The 19,472-nt window shown below is 44.8% G+C and overlaps 3 protein-coding genes across 5 annotated transcripts in view; 2 read left to right on the top strand and 1 right to left on the bottom strand.

Moving 5' to 3' along the window:
* The window catches only part of LOC114589663 (uncharacterized), a 305,430-nt gene that overhangs the window by 3,184 nt on the left and 282,774 nt on the right, over positions 1-19,472 (top strand). The window contains exon 5 of one of the 3 annotated variants that reach the window (XM_077927823.1): positions 6,653-11,201. The exons of the other annotated variants lie outside the window; for them this stretch is intronic. Within the exon in view, the coding sequence (XP_077783949.1) occupies positions 6,653-8,319 (1,667 nt within the window). The 3' untranslated portion in view covers positions 8,320-11,201. Of the gene's footprint in view, positions 1-6,652; positions 11,202-19,472 lie in introns of those variants that run through there. 3 annotated transcript variants of the gene reach the window in all.
* The window catches only part of LOC114595223 (uncharacterized), a 646,585-nt gene that overhangs the window by 499,421 nt on the left and 127,692 nt on the right, over positions 1-19,472 (bottom strand). The window lies entirely within an intron of this gene.
* On the top strand, positions 15,920-18,842 carry LOC144327600 (olfactory receptor 52E4-like). Its single transcript, XM_077927961.1, has 2 exons — positions 15,920-16,453; positions 16,826-18,842. The coding sequence occupies exon 2, from the start codon at positions 16,866-16,868 to the stop codon at positions 17,823-17,825; it is 960 nt and encodes a 319-aa protein (XP_077784087.1). The 5' UTR covers positions 15,920-16,453; positions 16,826-16,865; the 3' UTR covers positions 17,826-18,842.

Raw genomic sequence — 19,472 nt, 5'->3', positions numbered from 1 at the left:
ATCAGCCTTCTTTATAGTCCAGCTCTTACTTCCATACATCACTACTGGGGAAACCATGGCTTTAACTATACGGACCTTTGTTGGTAAGGTGATGTCTCTGCTTTTTAAGATGCTGTCTAGGTTTGCCATCGCCTTTCTCCCAAGGGGCAGGCGTCTTTTAATTTCGTGACTGCTGTCACCATCTGCAGTGATCATGGAGCCCAAGAAAGTAAAATCTCTCACTGCCTCCATTTCTTCCCTTTCTATTTGCCAGGAGGTGATGGGCCCAGCGGCCATGATCTTCGTTTTTTTGATGTTGAGCTTCAGACCATATTTTGCGCTCTCCTCTTTCACCCTCATTAAAAGGTTCTTTAATTCCTCCCCACTTTCTGCCATCCAGGTTGTGTCATCTGCATATCTGAGGTTGTTAATATTTCTTCCGGCGATCTTAATTCCGGCTTGGGATTCATCCAGCCCAGCCTTTCGCATGATGTATTCTGCATATAAATTAAATAAGCAGGGAGACAAAATACAGCCTTGTCGTACTCCTTTCCCAATTTTGAACCAATCAGTTGTCCCATATCCAGTTCTAACTGTAGCTTCTTGTCCCACATAGAGATTTCTCAGGAGACAGATGAGGTGATCAGGCACTCCCATTTCTTTAAGAACTTGCCATAGTTTGCTGTGGTTGACACAGTCAAAGGCTTTTGCAGAGGGATCATCATATCAGCCTGGAAATTCAAAAAATACCTCTATGTGACCAACCTCATCTATTTTCACAGAGCTCAACCGTGGCCCCTATAACACCTGTGAACCTAACACCCCCACAATAAACAGTAACTTACAGTTTTTTCTTTGAACAATCTTCCTCAAATTATTCCTTTTTCTACCACGACCGGGCTGGTCTGAACTGCCCAGGCCATCTTAAATGTCAGCTTCAAAATTGTTAGGAAAGATAAGTTGTGAAGTTTAGAGCTTACAGGGTTAACAGCTCAGAGTGTCCTGCATCTGGGGAGGAGCTTTCTCAACATCCGGGAAAGCTGTTTCTTTGTTCTTTCTGACTTTAGTTGTCTCCTGAGGCAAGGAACACGAAATGTCTGCATCTTCCAATGGTTTAGTAGCAGTGATGCTGATGACGCTGATGATGAAGATGCTTTACAAACTTAATCTTTTCCGGAACAGGGCTGCTCTTAAATCGATGTACCACTGTAGTAATAATAATATTTTTTATTTATACCCTGCCCATTTGGCTGGGTTGCCCCGACACATATATAAACATGGCTTCCAACACATTTATAAACATGAAGCATAAATAATAATAATCTGATCCCATATAAAAAGAACATTAACTTTAAAGTGAACTTCTCCTAGTGGCCAAAATTGTGGAAACCTTTTGCGAAAAGTGTATTTCTGAGGTTTGATGGCTCATAACACCCCTTTTGTGTGGAGTAATACCATAAAATTATATATCAATGCAAAGATAATTTAATGAAGAATGTAATGAAAGAACGTTTATGAAGGTGTATTTATTAGAACAGCAGTCATAACCATTGGCAACCTTTAGCTTTAATTACGGCCTTACAATGCCTTCCCATGAAGTGAACCAAGTTTTTAGTTCTGCAGCTGTAATAAAGTGAAACCAAGATTAAATTATTGCCTCTGTTAATTGGACTTTATTGCTGGGTTGCTTCTGACTAACAAGTTTCTTTAGTCGGCTCCATAGATTTCTGATTGGGTTAAAGTTTGGGCTATTTCCAGGCCATTCCAGCAGTGAAATATCTTTATCTTGAAAGCACCTTTTGCACACAGCAGCAACATGACATGGAGCGGAATCCTGTTGAACTATAAAATAGAATGTGTGTGTGTGTGTGTGTGTATGTGCCAAAATAAACCTTATCTGTCCGGAGCGCTACTCTCTCGTGGCTGACTCAGTCACTGGCAGAATCCATGAGTGGGCGGTTCCTAAACTTTCCCCAGCAAAGCAGCTTCTTAACGCCCAGTCTGCGCCTCCCCTCTCTGCACGGATGCTTTCTGCACAAGGAGAGTGTGGGTAACGGAGGACCCCTCTCCTCCCCGCTTTGCCCAGGCAAGTTGTCCTGGCACCGTCTTGCCTCTTCCGACTCCTGCAGCTCCGCTCCACTGGAGGCGTGTTTACTCTCCTCCGTTGAAGAGGGGTTGCTTCCCGTGATCTCTGGAGGCTCTCTGTAATCCATTCGGCTTTTCCTCTCTCCCTCCTGAACCGATGGCAGTTCCCTGACAATATGCTTCAGCATCTGGGAAAAGATCACCTGAGGAACGTTTCAGTTTGGGCACAAGTATTTCATTTATGCATTTTAGGGCATTTACATTCCCATTAATGACGTAAATTTTGCCCACACCTTTTGCTGCCATACAACCCCAGATCAACACACTATCTGAGTGTTTCACGGTCGGTGTAATGCAAGTAGGATGTAAATCTTCTCTGATTCTTCTCCTTGCGTATGTCATGCCATCACTACCAAGCAAGGAGTTTTGGGTCTCATCACACCAAATAACATTGTCCCATTGTTCCGCTGTCCAGTTAACATGGGTTTAATCTTTTCAACCTTTGCTTGAGAGATAACAATGGCTTTTTCCTTAGAATTCTAACATTTAGACCAGTCCTTGCACTCAACTTCACATTACATTGCACCATGTCATCTTGTATCCACCCAGATGATTTTCCTCTGTCATGTAGGGACAGTCTCTCCACTCGTCCATTGTCACTTGCCTTTGTGCACCTTTCCCTGCCATTACCAGTCTGATTTTGTAGTGACTGAGTCTCCTTATACCTCTTCAAAAATATAGAAATGCCTGCTTTGGTTAAGTTTTTCCTAATATTTCATCAATTTCTTCATAACTGTAGCCTTGTTCACTTAACGCTACAATTTTACATCACTTTCTGTTTTGTTTTTTTTAATATGTTTTTTATTAATTTTCCAATAAAAACAAATTTATAACATCATTAAACATCAAAAACTCATCACATATCTTTTTTTTTATTTAGACTTCCATCAACATGTCTGATTGTTGTTGTTTAGTCGTTTAGTCGTGTCCGACTCTTCGTGACCCCATGGACCAGAGCACGCCAGGCACTCCTGTCTTCCACTGCCTCCCGCAGTTTGGTCAAGCTCATGTTTGTAGCTTCGAGAACACTATCCAACCATCTCATCCTCTGTCGTCCCCTTCTCCTAGTGCCCTCCATCTTTCCCAACATCAGGGTCTTTTCCAGGGAGTCTTCTCTTCTCATGAGGTGGCCAAAGTATTGGAGCCTCAACTTCACGATCTGTCCTTCCAGTGAGCACTCAGGTCTGATTTCCTTAAGAATGGATGTGTTTGATCTTCTTGCAGTCCATGGGACTCTCAAGAGTCTCCTCCAGCACCATAATTCAAAAGCATCAATTCTTCGGCGATCAGCCTTCTTGATGGTCCAGCTCTCACTTCCATACATCACTACTGGGAAAACCATGGCTTTAACTATACGGACCTTTGTTGGTAAGGTGATGTCTCTACTTTTTAAGATGTTGTCTAGATTTGCCATCGCCTTTCTCCCAAGGAGCAGGCGTCTTTTAATTTCGTGACTGCTGTCACCATCTGCAGTGATCATGGAGCCCAAGAAAATAAAATCTCTCACTGCCTCCATTTCTTCCCCTTCTATTTGCCAGGAGGTGATGGGACCAGTGGCCATGATCTTCGTTTTTTTGATGTTGAGCTTCAGACCATATTTTGCGCTCTCCTCTTTCACCCTCATTAAAAGGTTCTTTAATTCCTCCTCACTTTCTGCCATCAAGGTTGTGTCATCTGCATATCTGAGGTTGTTGATATTTCTTCCGGCGATCTTAATTCCGGCTTGGGATTCATCCAGCCCAGCCTTTCGCATGATGAATTCTGCATATAACATGTCTGATAATTTTCCGTAATTATCACAGATTGCATTATATATATCTTTTCTTCCCATGTTGTTTAAACAATATTTCTACCAAATCTTCTTACAGAGCTTCTTGAAAACTTACAAACATTATATCATTATCACAAATATTTTTAATATATTCTGTAAATTTACTCCAGTCCTCAGTGAGTCTTTGGTCTTGTCGGTTGCGAATCCTCCCTGTCAATCTGTCCAGTTCCGCGTAATCCATTAATTTCGATCTCCATTCTTCAATCGTAGGCATTTCTTCTTGTTTCCATTTCTGGGCCAAAAGAGTTCTGGCTGCTGTTACTGCATACAGAAATACTTTCTGATCGTTCCTTTTTATTTCACCACCTAATATTCCTAATAGAAATGCTTCTGGTTTTTTAACAAATGTATATTTCAGTATTTTCTTTATCTCATTATATATCATTTCCCAGAAGCACTTCATTTTTTCACATTCCCACCACATATGATAAAATGTCCCTTCTTTCTCCTTACATTTCCAACATTTATCACTCACCTTATACATCTTACTTAATTTAACTGGTGTTATATACCATCGATATATCATTTTCATAACATTTTCTTTAATTGTGGTACATGCCGTAAATCTCATCCCTTCCTTCCACAATTTTATCCAATCATTAAATTGAATGTTATATCCAAAGTCTTTGGCCCATTGAATCATAACTGATTTAACCTCTTCTTCCTTCAAATGCTATTCTAATAATAATTTATACATCATAGATAAATTTTTAACTTCGTTATTCAATACTTCTCTTTGAAACCTAGATTCTTTTTCAGAATAGCCTCTTTCTGCAACCTCTTTTCTAAACATTTCATTAATCTGAAAATAATGCAGCCAATCGTTTACATATTCTTTCACTTCTTCATATGATTTCATTTTCCACTTACTTCCCTCTTTCTCAATTAAACTTCCATATGTTATCCACCTCCCAGTCATATTGATCTTTTTAACACTCATTGCCTCTAATGGTGATAACCAGTGTGGTATTTTTGGTTCAAGTAGGTTTTTTTACCTACCCCATACCTCAATCAGAGATCCTCTAATAATATGATTTTTGAAACCTTTATGCACTCGTTTTTTTCCATACCATAAATATGCGTTCCAACCGAATCTATTGTCATATCCTTCCAAATCTAACAAATCTGTATTTTCTAATTTTATCCATTCTTTCAACCAACATATGCACAATGCTTCATAATATAATCTCATATCTGGCAGGGCCAAGCCTCCCCTCTCTTTTAAATCTGTTAAGAACTTAAATTTTATTCTCGGCTTTTTGCCCTGCCAGATATATCTTGAAATCAAAATCCATAAGATGTCACCAAACGAATAAACGTCTGTGTTAAATCTCAAAGAGGGGGGAAGAGAAGGAGAAGGGCAAAAGCCTTCCCCATCAAAGATACAAAAATGGTGCAGTTCGCTTCTTTGTATCCCATTCAAATACTTCGCAGAGAAGGAGGCGGGGGGTATGAACTTCAGAGGGCAAAAACACTCCTAATTCCTCTCAACCTTCTTTTAAACTTCCACCAAATTAAGGTAAAGAAACAGTATTTTCCCTCTTAGTATCTTCTGTCTCTTTTCACAGGCTAGAATTAATAAATCAGTAGTTTTAAAGTCCGTCACTGCCAATTGCGCAGATCTTTTTAAAAACAAAAGTAGAAAGCTCTTGGAGTCTTCTCCCCCGACGTTTCCCACCGACTCACTGATAAGACTATTAATTGCCTTCCAAATGACTCTCCCCCTTTTCTCTATCTTTATATTTCTTATACTCCTTATAGTCCTTTAAAAGGCAGTCAAATAAATTATCAGTTTAATCTGTTTGCATTGACTTACGTTTTTGTCCCGCTCTGAAGATTGTTCTTGTGTGTAGTTTAAATTCCAGGCAAGGCTGACCTCCTTTTTTCCACCTTACCCTCTTCAAATTGGCTCTAATCCATGGATTTGTATTTTAAAAAGTCCCAATTCAATTTCTTAATGTTTGAGAGCTGATCACTTCTGTGTGCAAGCTCGGAGCTTCACTCTTGAGGGATAGAAATGGCCTCCTGCTATCCGCTTCTCTACCCTGCGGCTCTCGTCGCCTCCAAAAAAGAGGTTACTTGGCAGCCGGAGGATAAGCCCTTGGACCATGCTGGGACCCTGCCCCTTGAATATCCTTTCAAGGGTGTTTGGGGGGCTGCGGCACTCTTGCAGCACTCCCTTTTCCCCTCAAAAGCTGGATTCTCTCAGCACTGAGGAATCCTGCTTGCTTTCACTCCCGCGATCGCCGGAAGCCTCCTCAACTCTTTGTGCCATTTCTATAATTTTATTATGTTTTACAAGAACACAAAAAACCACCCAACTTGATAGCAATCACAAAAGACACTGAGAAAAGTCAGCCTAAGCAAGTTGTCCTTTTTTCTGGTTATTTGGCTATAGCATTAGATAGAATATGGGTAATTGAACAATTTCCGTTGATACATAATTTTATGATATTACTCCAAAAGAAGCAGAGTTATGAGCCATCAAACCTCTGAAATACACTTTTCTCCAAAAGTATTCCACAATTTTGACCACTACTGTATATCAAACAAAGCAACATTCAGCACCTCAACAGAATCTCATAATAAATATGTTGGTTAATGACAAACAACAAAGGTAATAAACACACACTGAACTCCCTTAAGTTCTTCTCCATTTGTTCCTGAGGTTCTAATCCCTTTTTGTCTCCATGGCAGATTGTGATGAATCAGAAATCGAGAATGAAGGTGATCACGATAAAATCCCCAGAGAGGGGAAGCCACGTAAAAATTTGGAGTTTGGAGAAAGCTGCAGTCAGCGCTCCCATTCCACTTCCCATCAACAAAATATGCTTGGAAAGAAACTCTATCAGTGTATGGAATGCGGAAAGAGCTTCAGTCACAACCACAGTCTCACTTCCCATCAAAGAATTCATATAGGGGAGAAAACCTATCAGTGTGTGGAATGTGGAAAGAGCTTCAGTACGAGCTCCGATCTCACTAGGCATCAGAGAATTCATACAGGGGAGAAACCCTATCAGTGTGTGGACTGTGGAAAGAGCTTCAGTAACAGCTCCTCTCTCACTTCCCATCAAAGAATTCATACAGGGGAGAAACCCTATCATTGTGTGGAATGTGGAAAGAGCTTCAGTCAGAGTTCCTCTCTCACTTCCCATCAAAGAATTCATACAGGGGAGAAACCCTATCAGTGTGTGGAATGTGGAAAGAGCTTCAGTAACAGCTCCAATCTCACTTCCCATCAAACAATTCATACAGGGGAGAAATCCTATCAGTGTGTGGAATGTGGAAAGAGCTTCAGGAAGAGCTCCCATCTCACTTCCCATCACAAAATTCATACAGGGGAGAAACCCTATCAGTGCGTGGAATGTGGAAAGAGCTTCAGTCACATCCAGAATCTCACTTCCCATAGAAGAATTCATACAGGGGAGAAACCCTATCAGTGTGTGGAATGTGGAAAGAGCTTCAGTCAGAGTTCCTCTCTCACTTCCCATCAAAGAATTCATACAGGGCAGAAACCCTATCAGTGTGTGGAATGTGGAAAGAGCTTCACTGATACCTCCTCTCTCACTTCCCATCAAAGAATTCATACAGGGGAGAAACCCTATCAGTGTGTGGAATGTGGAAAGAGCTTCACTCGTAGCTTCTCTCTCACTTCCCATCAACGAATTCATACAGGGCAGAAACCCTATCAGTGTGTGGAATGTGGAAAGAGCTTCAATGAAAGCTCCAAACTCACTTCCCATCAAAGAATTCATACAGGGGAGAAACCCTATCAGTGTGTGGAATGTGGAAAGAGCTTCAGTCAGAGATCCTCTCTCACTTCCCATCAAAGAACTCATATAGGGGAGAAACCCTTTCAGTGTGTGGAATGTGGAAAGAGCTTCAGTCACAGCCAAAATCTCACTTCCCATAGAAGAATTCATACAGGGCAGAAACCCTATCAGTGTGTGGAATGTGGAAAGAGCTTCAGTCACAGCCACAATCTCACTTCCCACAGAAGAATTCATACAGGGGAGAAACCCTATCAGTGTGTGGAATGTGGAAAGAGCTTCAGTCAGAGCTCCCATCTTTCTTCCCATCAAAGAATTCATACAGGGGAGAAACCCTATCAGTGTGTGGAATGTGGAAAGAGCTTCAATGAAAGCTCCAAACTCACTTCCCATCAAAGAATTCATACAGGGGAGAAACCCTTTCAGTGTGTGGAATGTGGAAAGAGCTTCAGTCACAGCCAAAATCTCACTTCCCATAGAAGAATTCATACAGGGGAGAAACCCTATCAGTGTGTGGAATGTGGAAAGAGCTTCAGTAAGAGCTCCTATCTTTCTTCCCATCAAAGAATTCATACAGGGGAGAAACCATATTAGTGTGCGGAATGTGGAAAGAGCTTCTGGAGGAGCTCCGATCTCACTTCCCATCAAAGAATCTATACAAAGGTCGGTTTGTGTTTTTATATTGTGTTTTTATGTTGTAACATTCCTGAGACCTGTGGCTGTAGGGAATAGGCACCAACTCTTAAAGCGCTAGGGGTCTTTGTCCCCAAATAAAATATTTGAAGGGGGCACCCCACCGGGTTTTTTTTTTCAAACACTACCTTTTATTCTTCCACAACTTGCCATACAATTTCTCTTTTAATTTTCCCTCTACAAATACAGTGGTGCCCCGCAAGACGAACGCCTCGCAAGATGGAAAACCCGCTAGATGAAAGGGTTTTCTGTTTTGGAGGCGCTTCGCAAAACAAATTTCCCTATGGGGTTGCTTCGCAAGACGAAAATGTCTTGCGAGTTCCCGCGGGTTTCCCCCCGCTTTTTTCGCCCTTTTCCTAAGCCTCTAAGCCACTTAACAGCTGATCCGCTGATAAGCCGCTTCTCGGTTGATTGCTAAAAGCCGCTAGACCGCTAATAGCGCTAATCCGCTAAGCTGTCAATGGGCTTGCTTCGCAAGACGAAAAAACTGCTAGATGAAGAGAATCGCGGAATGGATTCTTTTTGTCTTGCGAGGCACCACTGTAAATAAATAAGTAATGTACAAAGGTCACAAGAAAATCAAAATACAAGAAAATACAAAAGTGGACAGGTCCCATATTTGCAGGCCAAACGCAAAAGCTGCTTTGAAGCAGGGTTTCCCAAACTTTGGTTCCCAGCAGCTCCTGGACTACAGTTTCCGTTATCCCTTCCCATTAGTCCTGCTAGCTAGGGATGATGGGAGTTGTAGTCCAAAAACAGCTGGAGACCCATGTTTGCTTTAAAGGGAAGGTAGGCTGGCCCTGTGACACCCTCTGCTGGCTAAATGAAATTTATAGATCTCAAAACTGAAGTTTATTGGCCCTTGAACCTCTAGGGAGCTTCTAGGTGCTTTCTGCACCACCTAGAGTACCCGCAGAATTGTGGCTTCTACTGGCAACACACATAGGAGAACAAATGAAAGACAAACACAATGGGCAGGAAAAAACCTGGAAAGGGTGATACCAAATGGACACAGGTAGGGGAGATGGAATGCTAGAAGTGTTCTCCAGGGCAAGGGGAGCTGCTGGGCTCAAAATTTTACTTTTATTAAAAGTCACTGCCATTATAGGCATTGCCATTCAAATGGTGTGCATGCATCATGTGATTGATTGTGCAAGGAGGGCATTACCTGGCCCCCCACCAATATTTTATTCAAGTCAGCATCACGGCTTGAGAAGTTCAGGATGTCTGAATTCAGGGGTCAGGACACCCATGGAGACAAGTTGCGTGAAAGATAGTCAGCAAGTAGAATGCGTTGAGTTCAAAAATGCTGAGATCTTTCAGTCAGCTCTGGGTAGGCTGTTGTATCTGTCCCAGTGGAGCAGACCGGACATTGCTTTTGCTACCAATCTGCTCAGCAGGGAAGCTACAAACCCCAGTGTGAGTGCCTGGAATGGTATCAAGAGGTTGCTGCGTATCTGCAGGATACCAAGGATTTCTGTCTTAAGCTGTCAGCTAAGGGTGATGGCTAGCTGATGTGCTGAACAGATAGCGATTGGGCGAATCTGGCTAACAGGAAGCCCGTATCTGGGATGGTGGTAAGGTTTGGGGACTCTGGTTGGGTGGAAGTCCCGGTGTGCTGGTCCCGGGGGTTAATCAAGAGGCAAGGTCCAAGTCCAGCCCGTGGTCGTTGAAGCAATATGAAGAGTTGAAGCTGGGTGCAGGGCAGGGTTCAGGCAGGGACTGACAACCACCAATGTTGTTCCCGCAACTTGGGACTGGGGCTGGCTGGCTTTTATATGTCCCAAGGCATAGGGTGGCCCTGATCCTCAGATGACTCGCCTCTCCTGGCATGGAGGCGAGCACTCCTACTGCAGGAACTTTGTTCCCTCTGCCTCTCTGCCCTGAGCCTCTGCAGCTCAGGAGAGGCTGGAGGGTTACCGGACCCAGAGGCAACCCCAGCTTCCTCTGAAGGGGCTGAGAGTGGAGCACCTGCAGGCAATGGGTCCTCCATCACCTCAGGAGCCAGAGCAGACTCAGCTGGTGTCTGCACCTGAGGATCCAGCACAGGTGGGGACCCTTCAGGCTCATGCCCAAACCCCGGCTCAGCTGGTTTTGGAGGCAGGGAATCCTGTGCAGGTTGGGATTCCTCAGGTTCAGCATCTGAATCCAAATCCCAGGACATCACACCCGGGAGCAAAGTCTCATTGCACTTTCCTTTAGTGAAGATGAATTCAGTGTGCTGTCTGAACTTTGCAGGGAATTGGAATTCTTTGTTTGGTTCAAGAAATCTGCAGGGATTGTTGTTTGCCTGTCACGGTGTGGGAGGACAATCAACCCTGTCTGAAGCTGTCAGAGTCTGGGCAGTTTAAGGCCAGAACCAAACACCTAGACATCCGTTTCCAGAATGTGTGTCAGAGTATCCAGTTAGGCTTGGTGAGATTGCAGTTCTGTTCAAGCCAGAAGAACCTGGCAGATGGGTTCATGAAACCTTTAAGCTTTCAGCGTCATGGGGAGTTCTGTAAAGGTCTGTTTTTGGGGTAAGTGGTGAAACTTACGAGCCCCCAGCAGTGCAGGACGAGAGGGGGTCTGATCGGGAATCAGAGCTTACAGGCTTAACAGCTCAGAACCCATCGTCCTACCTGTTCTGGGGAGGAGCTGTCTCCAACTTCTGGAGAAGCTGTTTCTTTGTTCTGTCTGACTTTTGCTTTTGCTGCCGGGCAAGGAAGCAAGATGCCTACTATCTCAGATGGTTTGTTTCTTTTTACTGTTCTGCTGTAAATAAAGCTGTTAGTTTTGAACAACAGCGTGTGGACTCTATCTTCTGCAAGCTTACACACCAAGCGGCTAGCGCTGTGCACACTCTGCTACAAGTACAGAAAGCTGAATGGAACACAGGGAAGTGTGCCAGACTCCACAACACTTTGCACCTCCAAGGAGTCTTCACCCAACTGGTGGATCGGACCCTTCTGTGATGTAAATGTGGTGAACCAGTTCCATCTTCCACAAAGGTTTGCCTTAGCCTTTGTACTGGAACATCCTGGCGTTTGGACTCTGCCCAAATTTCTGACAGGAAAAACTTTCCACTGCTTCAAACACAGCAGTGCCACCTGCTGGTTGCAGTGATGGTTGGGATGACGTGGCAGCCAATTCCCTTTGCTCCTCCTGCTTTGGAGATTTCACCCCCTGAACAGGAAACACCCCCCTCGGGCACTCTTCCTCCAAAAGCCTCCCTTTTGTGGAGCTTTCGGTTTCAGGAACACATCCCTGCATGGTCTGGGATACTGTATCAGCTTTCCCCGGGGTGTAACCTCTGGCAGTCTGCTCAGCAGCCCCCGCCATTTTGAAGTGTCCATCATGTGATGCAGCTTTAATTCCTAGTATACCAGTCACAGAAAATTGCTGATGTGTTAACCAAGCTAAACCTGATGGGTGCTAACCCTGTAGACACACCAATGACAACAGGTTATCAGGTAGATGACACGGAAGAAGCATTTTCTGACACTACACTGTACAGAAGTGTGCTAGGCAAACTAAATTTCTTGCCAGATATTCAAGACCTGACATTGCAGTTAGCTCTAACTTGCTAAGCAGACAAGTCAACAATCCTACTGTTAAGGATTGGAAAGCTCTGAAACGCATAGCACGCTATTTGAAAGGCAGGATGCATTACAGACTGACATTTAACAATCAGAAGTCTGGTGGTCTTGAGATATTTGCTGATGCGAGTTTTGGAAGTGACACTACAGACAGGAAAAGCATGGCTGGAGTTTGCTATATGTACAACCAGGGTCTATTTGATTGGTCGTGCAAGAAGCAAATAACAGTAAGTTTAAGTTCTTGTGAAGCTGAACTGAATGCATTGTCTTATTCACTTGTGGATTGTGAATGGTTGTTACAGTTGTGTAAAGACATGAGAATTCCTGTCAAATGTCTAATCCAGGTTTATCAGGACAACAAAGCCTGTTTGGCTTTGCTGACTTCTGAAAGGTTCTAAGCAAAGCACGAAGCACTTGCAATTGAAGCTGCAACATGCTAGAGAATGTGTTCAGAAAGGACTCATAAGGATGTCCTACATGCCAGGAAATGAAATTCCTGCTGATTTATTGTCCAAGCTTGTTCCGAAGGATCAACACTGTACCTATGTACAGAAATTGGGTTTGTACTGATAATGTACTGACACGCTGCCCAGTGGCGTTCACAGAAAGGGGGAGGATGTTAGTTTCTGTTTCTCACTGAGCAGCTGTGCGGAGTCCCAGGACTCTGTTTACATTCCAGAGACCTTGCAGTCTCACGGGAAAGGGAGACGGGATGTGACGTTAGTGGTTTCCTGTTTCCTTTGTTCCTTTGTTCAGTTGCTCTCTGCTTTCATAGAGAGAGGATGTCTTTTCTGTTCTCGTAGTTTAGAAATAAAACTCTTTACAATGTAGCCAAACCTCTCGTCTCTTCCCTGTGCTGGGAACCCTGCTGGATAGAATGTGCTTGAGGCCTTATTAAAGGCTCAGGTCATTAAACACGTCGGAGGCGATTTCAAAGGCTCAGCTCAGAGAAAGATGAGGCCTTATTGGCTTGGCCAAGCGGAGATTCTGACAAAGATTCACAAAATGTTTAGGGGTCTGCGTACCCCCAGGAAAAAAGCACTGGATCTAACCATCATCTTTCTTTTTTCTTTTACAAACATTTTATTGGTTTTGAATGAATCATAGAATTATAGAGTTGAAAGGGACCCCAAGGGACATCTAGTCCAGCCCCCTGAATGCAAGAAACTCAGCTAAAGCATTCTTGACAGAATGAACCACGCACATCACAAACACAATAACAACAGGTATGTAGAAGTATCCATGTACTGTTCGAGTAGGAACCAAGACGGGTGACCAGTGGAATGAATAAATGTTTACTCCCAGCATCTAGTGCTTAAACCAAAGGGAAGTACAATCTCCATATTGATGCAGTGGGAAGGGGGTGGGGGTGGGGAAACTGCCTGTCCAAAGAGAAGAAGAGAAGGAGGAGTTTGGATTTGATATCCCGCTTTATCACTACCCTAAGGAGTCTCAAAGCGGCTAACATTCTCCTTTCCCTTCTGATGGGAAGTTTTGCTTCTGCACATAACTTTGGCAAACCGCTCTAAGCTGAACCGTTCCTTCCTCGCCCACCCTAGAATGTTTAGTTCACATTGAGTTCATGAAACATTGTATCCTGACCTGTTCTTAATACATGGTTAACCACATCTACGGAATGCGATAGTTATGTTCTTTTAAGTCTTGCTATATCAATCACTAGTAATAGTTTAATAAGGAGGTTTTCATGCCTGTCTAATTCTGTGTTCCCTTTCCCACCCTTTAATCTATTGATGATTAATGCCTATATGCAACCCTTGCATTGTATTTGTGTTAACCAATCAGCAACAAGCACATATGTGGCAATGCTGTAATATTCTATAAAAGGGACTTCCCGAGACATGCTCAGGAGATGCCTCCCATATGACACTTGTCATTCGTCTGTCGTTTATTTCAACCCAACACCCACCCTTCCCCACAACAAACGCTCTGTGAAGTGAGTGAGGCTGAGAGACGTCAGAGAAGTGTGACTAGCCCAAGGTCACCCAGAAGCTGCATGTGGAGGAGCGGGGAAGCGAACCTGGTTCACCAGATTACGAGTCCACCACCCTTAACCACTACACCATGCTGGCTGATGTTGTTTCATTCCCCTTCTCTTTTTTTGTTTGTTAAGAGTGTATATTGATTTCCCAATAAAAAACATCCATTTGAATCCAACCCTCTGGAGCAGCAGGAAATAAACTTGCTTCATCTTCCATGTGGCAGCCGTTCAGATAGTTGAAGATGGTTATCATATCCTCTTTTCCAGGTTAAACATACCAAATTGCCTCAACCATTCCTTATAAGGCTTGATTTCCAGTTCCTTGGTCATCTTGGTTGTTCTCCTGATATATACATTCCAGAGTTAGATAAAAAAGATTCATACACTTTCTGATAATGAAGTCCCTCCTGCTTCCATAAAATATTGCCTAAAAAATCATACCTGAGCTATCTGGAGTCAACTGGATTCATAGAGGTAATTATAAGATGGGTCAGCATCCCTCAATAAGGTCCTGAACATAGAACAACCCCCTGGATGTCCACCCCTTCTACTGGAGATATTTGTTTTGATCATGAAAATCCAGAAATGGAATTAGTGGAGATTTCTGAGGACCTACAGTATTCCTCCATCTCTTCCATGTTTCTCAGGTTGCACACAGAAATGACATATTTATATTGTTCTGTATGTAATACTCTAATAGACTGCTTTAACAAATGATGGTCAAGTTTCTTTCCTAATTTTAATCATATCCCTGGCCTAATAAAATCTGGAACTTTAGATGCCATGTTATTCTGGGTTTCCAGTCCTGAAAAAGCAGGGATTTATTCAGTGGTGGTGACCCTTTTTCAGCCTCAGGGCCATGTTTTCTTATCAAAAGCTTTCTGGGAGCCACATCCCAGAGGTGGTTGTGGCAAAATGGGTGTGGTCAGACATATACCCCACTTCATCCAGGCAACCAAGAACAGTTGTCATAGTTCCAAGACAGATGGCAGCTGGGTAAAATCACTTGGGGAGAGTGCAGAATGGGGCCAATGAGGGATGCGGCCTGGGCAGGGTCCTGAGGGCAAGACAGAGCTGCCAGGAGGCCTCTACAGTGGTACCTCTGGTTATGAACGCTTCTGGTTATGAACGCTTCAGGTTACAAACTCCGCTAACCCTGAAGTAGTTGCTTCTGGTTGTGAACTTTGCCCCAGGATGTGAATGGAAATTGTGCACAGGAGGTGTGTGCACAGTGGGAGGCCCCATTAGCGAAAGTGTGCCTCAGAATAAGAGGCTTAAGAACGGACCTCTGGAATGAATTAATTTCGTAACCAGAGGTACCACTGTATTCAATTTCCAAGTATGAGGTTGGGGGGGGGGGGGATTCTCCTTGTGGTTTCAAGAAATCACACCAAATCCCCAATCAGTAGAACTTTGTTCAGTAATGCATTACATTTCTATTAGGACACAGACTATACAGCATAGGCAAAATATGCACAATCTTAGCTGTTCATCCTTTACCCAACCACTTTCTGCCTTGTCTGCACTTCACCATCTCTCATCAAGCCATAGTTCATGAAAAACACTTACCCAACCCATTTGATTTTAGTATCTGTGTCAGAACCCTCCTTGTACCTTATCTGGAGTTGTTTTTCTCTTTAACAATCAGCCATTAATTTCCCCTTTAACTGGTTTTTACTAGTCTTGTGGTCAGTTCCCATTCCTGTGTATGTTACGCTGGCCTCACTTATTAATGGGCCTAACCTGGGTCTTTTTTTCGGCCAGAACTTGCTGGAACTCAGTTCTGACCCCTCTTGGGTGGGTGCCATTGCCATTCTAAGAAAATGAGGGAGGTGTTCTGAAACTTCTTTTTCTAGAAAAATAGCACTGGGCCTAACAGTTGCCCTACCTCAGTTCCCCATTCTTTTAAAAAATAAAAATCTGACCATTGCTATTCATCAATGCATACAGGTATCACACTGTTTTATTCTCTGCCTGCCAACCCACCTATCTGGTATTCCTGCTCTGCCCATTACAGGATTCTCTGTGAATTCCCTCTAGCTGTGAAGCTGTTGTCTCTTTCAAGCTACCTTCTGTTCCACTCTTCCCAAGTCTGCTGGAGATGTAGAATGATAAGGAATCCTAAGCCTGGAGGTGGGATTGGGTCCGCTCTCCACAGTCCCCCTGACTCTGTAACCTTGGAAGAGATGCTCCAGGTCTGGGCGGTTTGGATGCCATGGGAATTGGGATGGAACAAAGCTCTTTCTACAGTGAAACAACCCCCTGAGATGTCCACCCTAGCGCCTCCACAGAAACACTATAAATGCTGTTTTCTGGTCAGCCAAGTGGAGTCAGACCTGAGGGATGCTCCTCCATCCACAATGCAGCTGCTAGTAGACCTTTGACTCTGTGGCTCAGCAGAGCACACCTTGCTGTGTTAATCTGTAGGTGAGCTGGCAGAACAAAAGGTCCTCTCAAGGTGAGTGGAAAGGAGGGGAGTAATAGAATCATAGAATGGACAAGTTGGAAGGGATCACAAGGTGCTTCTAGTCCAATTCCCCACATTGAGGGACTTTTTTGCCCAACATGGGGCTTGACCCTGAGATTTAGAGGCTGAGATGGGGAGGGAGGGGCAGTTGCCGGGACCATTTTTGGAAGGAGGAGGACAGCAAGTTACCTCTCCTTCCTACACTTTGACCTACACTCTGGCCAAATCCAGCTAGCAGGCTCATGCCCTCCACACAAACACACAATTGTTTTCTTAACATGAAACAGGATTGCTAGGCAAGGGTCTATGTGTCCATGAGGAGCCATGGAGGAAAATGCTGGCCTGTTTTCTTCTTCTTGGCAGGGTCGCAGTGACCTGTTCTCTGGCTGGGTCCAGGAGGAGAATGCCTCTTTCGAATGCCACCCACTTTTATTCCCCCACCTTCATCCTGCTGGGGGTCCCGGGGCTGGAGGCGCTTCACTCCTGGATCTCCATCCCCTTCTGCCTTGGCTACCTGGTTGCTCTCGTGGGCAACTGCACCATCCTCTTCATCATCAAAACGGAAGTCAGCCTCCACCAGCCCATGTTCTACTTCCTCTCCGTCCTTTCGGCCATCGACCTGGGCTCCACCTCCACTCTGCCCAAGATGCTGGCCATCTTCTGGTCTGGCCTCGGGGAGATCAGCCATGGGGCCTGCCTGGCTCAGATGTTCTTCATCCACAGCTTCACGGGGATGGAGTCTGTCGTGCTGCTAGCCATGGCCTTTGACAGATACGTGGCCATCTGTGACCCTCTGAGATACACCACCATCTTGACCAAGGCAAGGGTAGCCCGGATGTGTGATGCCGTTGTGCTGAGGACATTCCTATCTGTGCTGCCCATTGCCCTCTTGACTCTCCGCCTGCCCTTTTGCAGCGATCATGTCATCCTTGCCCACACCTACTGTGAGCACATGGGCATCGCCAAGCTGGCCTGTGCTGACATCCGGATCAATATGATTTATGGCTTGTTCACTATTACCATCCTCATGCTTGATGTGGTCTTCATTCTTTTGTCCTATGTGCTGATCTTGCGGTCTGTTTTCCGGCTCCCCTCCAAAGAGGCCTGGCTCAAATCCTTGGGCACTTGTGGCTCTCATGTTGCAGTCATTTTTGTCTTCTACACTCCTGCCTTCTTCTCCTTCCTCACCCACCGCTTTGGACGCAACATCCCCCATTATGCACATATCCTCATTGCCAATCTCTACGTCATTTTGCCCCCGGTGCTCAACCCCGTCATTTACGGCATCCGGACCCGGGAGCTGCGCAGGAGGATCCTGCAGTTCTTGTTCTCCAAAAGGGCGCCTTTGTCCAACGTCTCCTGATTATCCTGCCTTGCAGGGGGTTGGACTAGATGACCCCCAGGGTCCCACCCCACTCTACGATTCTATTTTGCATTCCTACAATCTGTTGAGTGGGAATTCAGATATATAACATGCTCTACCTAATCCGAAGACTCCCTGGAGAAGACACTGATGCTGGGAAAGATGGAGGGCACAAGGAGAAGGGGGCGACAGAGAACGAGATGGTTGGATAGTGTTTTCGAGGTTACCAGCATGAGTTTGACCAAACTGGGGGAGGTAGTGGAGGTGCCTGGCGTGCTCTGGTCCATGGGGTCACGAAGAGTCGGACACGACTAAACGACTAAACAACAACAACGTAATCCGAGTGTTTTGTAAGGCTGGGAGAGAAACCCAGAGAGCAGTTGCTGCCAATCAGTGTAGGACATCCTGAGGTAGATGGATTGACGGTCTGATTCAGAACTCTGCAGTTCTTTGATCCTGGCAAGCTGGACTCTGGCCCAATTCACTGCAGTGCAATTTGGGGCAGCGGATCGGGAGGGGCAAGAACTTTTCAACCATGTGCACCAGAATTGTCGTTGTTGCTGTTGTTGTCCTGCCTTTCCCTCTGACAGGGGCTCAGGGCACAGAAATGGCTCCTCTTTCTTGAAGGGCCCCACAGAACTCATGAGACTCCCAAGAAGATTCCCTTGCTGCTTTTTTCATAAATCAGCAACAGAGGTTGCATTTCCTTACTTACAGGAGGGCTGTTGCTAAAGCACATAACATGCCCTTCACGCTTAGTTATGTATTAGGAACACAGGCACAAATTATTTCGTGTGTGTGCATATTTGCAAACTACCCCCATCTCTGGGAAGTGAGACTCTAGGGGCCCCAGGTCTATATAGTTTTATTTACTCAAAAATTCAACCAGAGTGTAGGATGGAGGGGCTCACAGCATGGACACCCCCAGCAGGTCTGGCTTCTCCATCTGGCGCAGCTTTGGCTCCGGCACAGAGGAAGCCGGTCTCTGGGTCTCCCACAACTGTCTCTGGGTCTTGCTTTCCTAGCTAGACAGCCCCCCCATTAGCCTGGGTTGCCCCCCCCCCCTTGCTGCAGTTCTTGCAACCCAGCTCCTTCTTTGGAGATGCTGAGGAGGACACTCAAGTGGCCAGAGAAGGCCCTTGTCTTGCAAAGAAACTTGTCTGTGGGAATCGTGCATCCATAATGCTATGGAAAGGGTGAATGTCTTCTAGAATTCTCTGGTGTCACCAGAAGAGAAAGCCATTCTTTTCAGTCAGGTCTGTTATCAACTGCAGAGGATGAGTAGCCTTGGGAGTCTCTTGGGGAGATGGAAGTGATGAAAGGACTGAATCCATGAGGGAGAGCTACTTGCTCTGAGATGGGGGAACCTTCGGGCAAAGGCCAACAGAGAAGGGGATGCTGTTGGCTGCTAGTTTCTGTTCCTCCCCACTTTCCCCTAAGGGCGTAACATCTGAGGTCCTGCGGGAGGAAAGAGCGTCTCTGGGTCAGGGGCCAGTCTGGGCCAAAACGGCCCTCAGCTGCCCCCACCACGGAGTCCCTGGCTCTTGTCTATATTATTGCACTTTATGTGTTGTTTATGTGCAAGATAAACATTTGATAATGTGATAAGACTATATAGAAGAGTATTGTTTATGTGACTGCACAGCC

This window comes from Podarcis muralis, chromosome 4, assembly GCF_964188315.1.
Source record: "Podarcis muralis chromosome 4, rPodMur119.hap1.1, whole genome shotgun sequence".
Taxonomy (NCBI): Eukaryota; Metazoa; Chordata; class Lepidosauria; order Squamata; family Lacertidae; genus Podarcis; species Podarcis muralis.
This window is presented reverse-complemented; position numbering and strand designations above follow the sequence as displayed.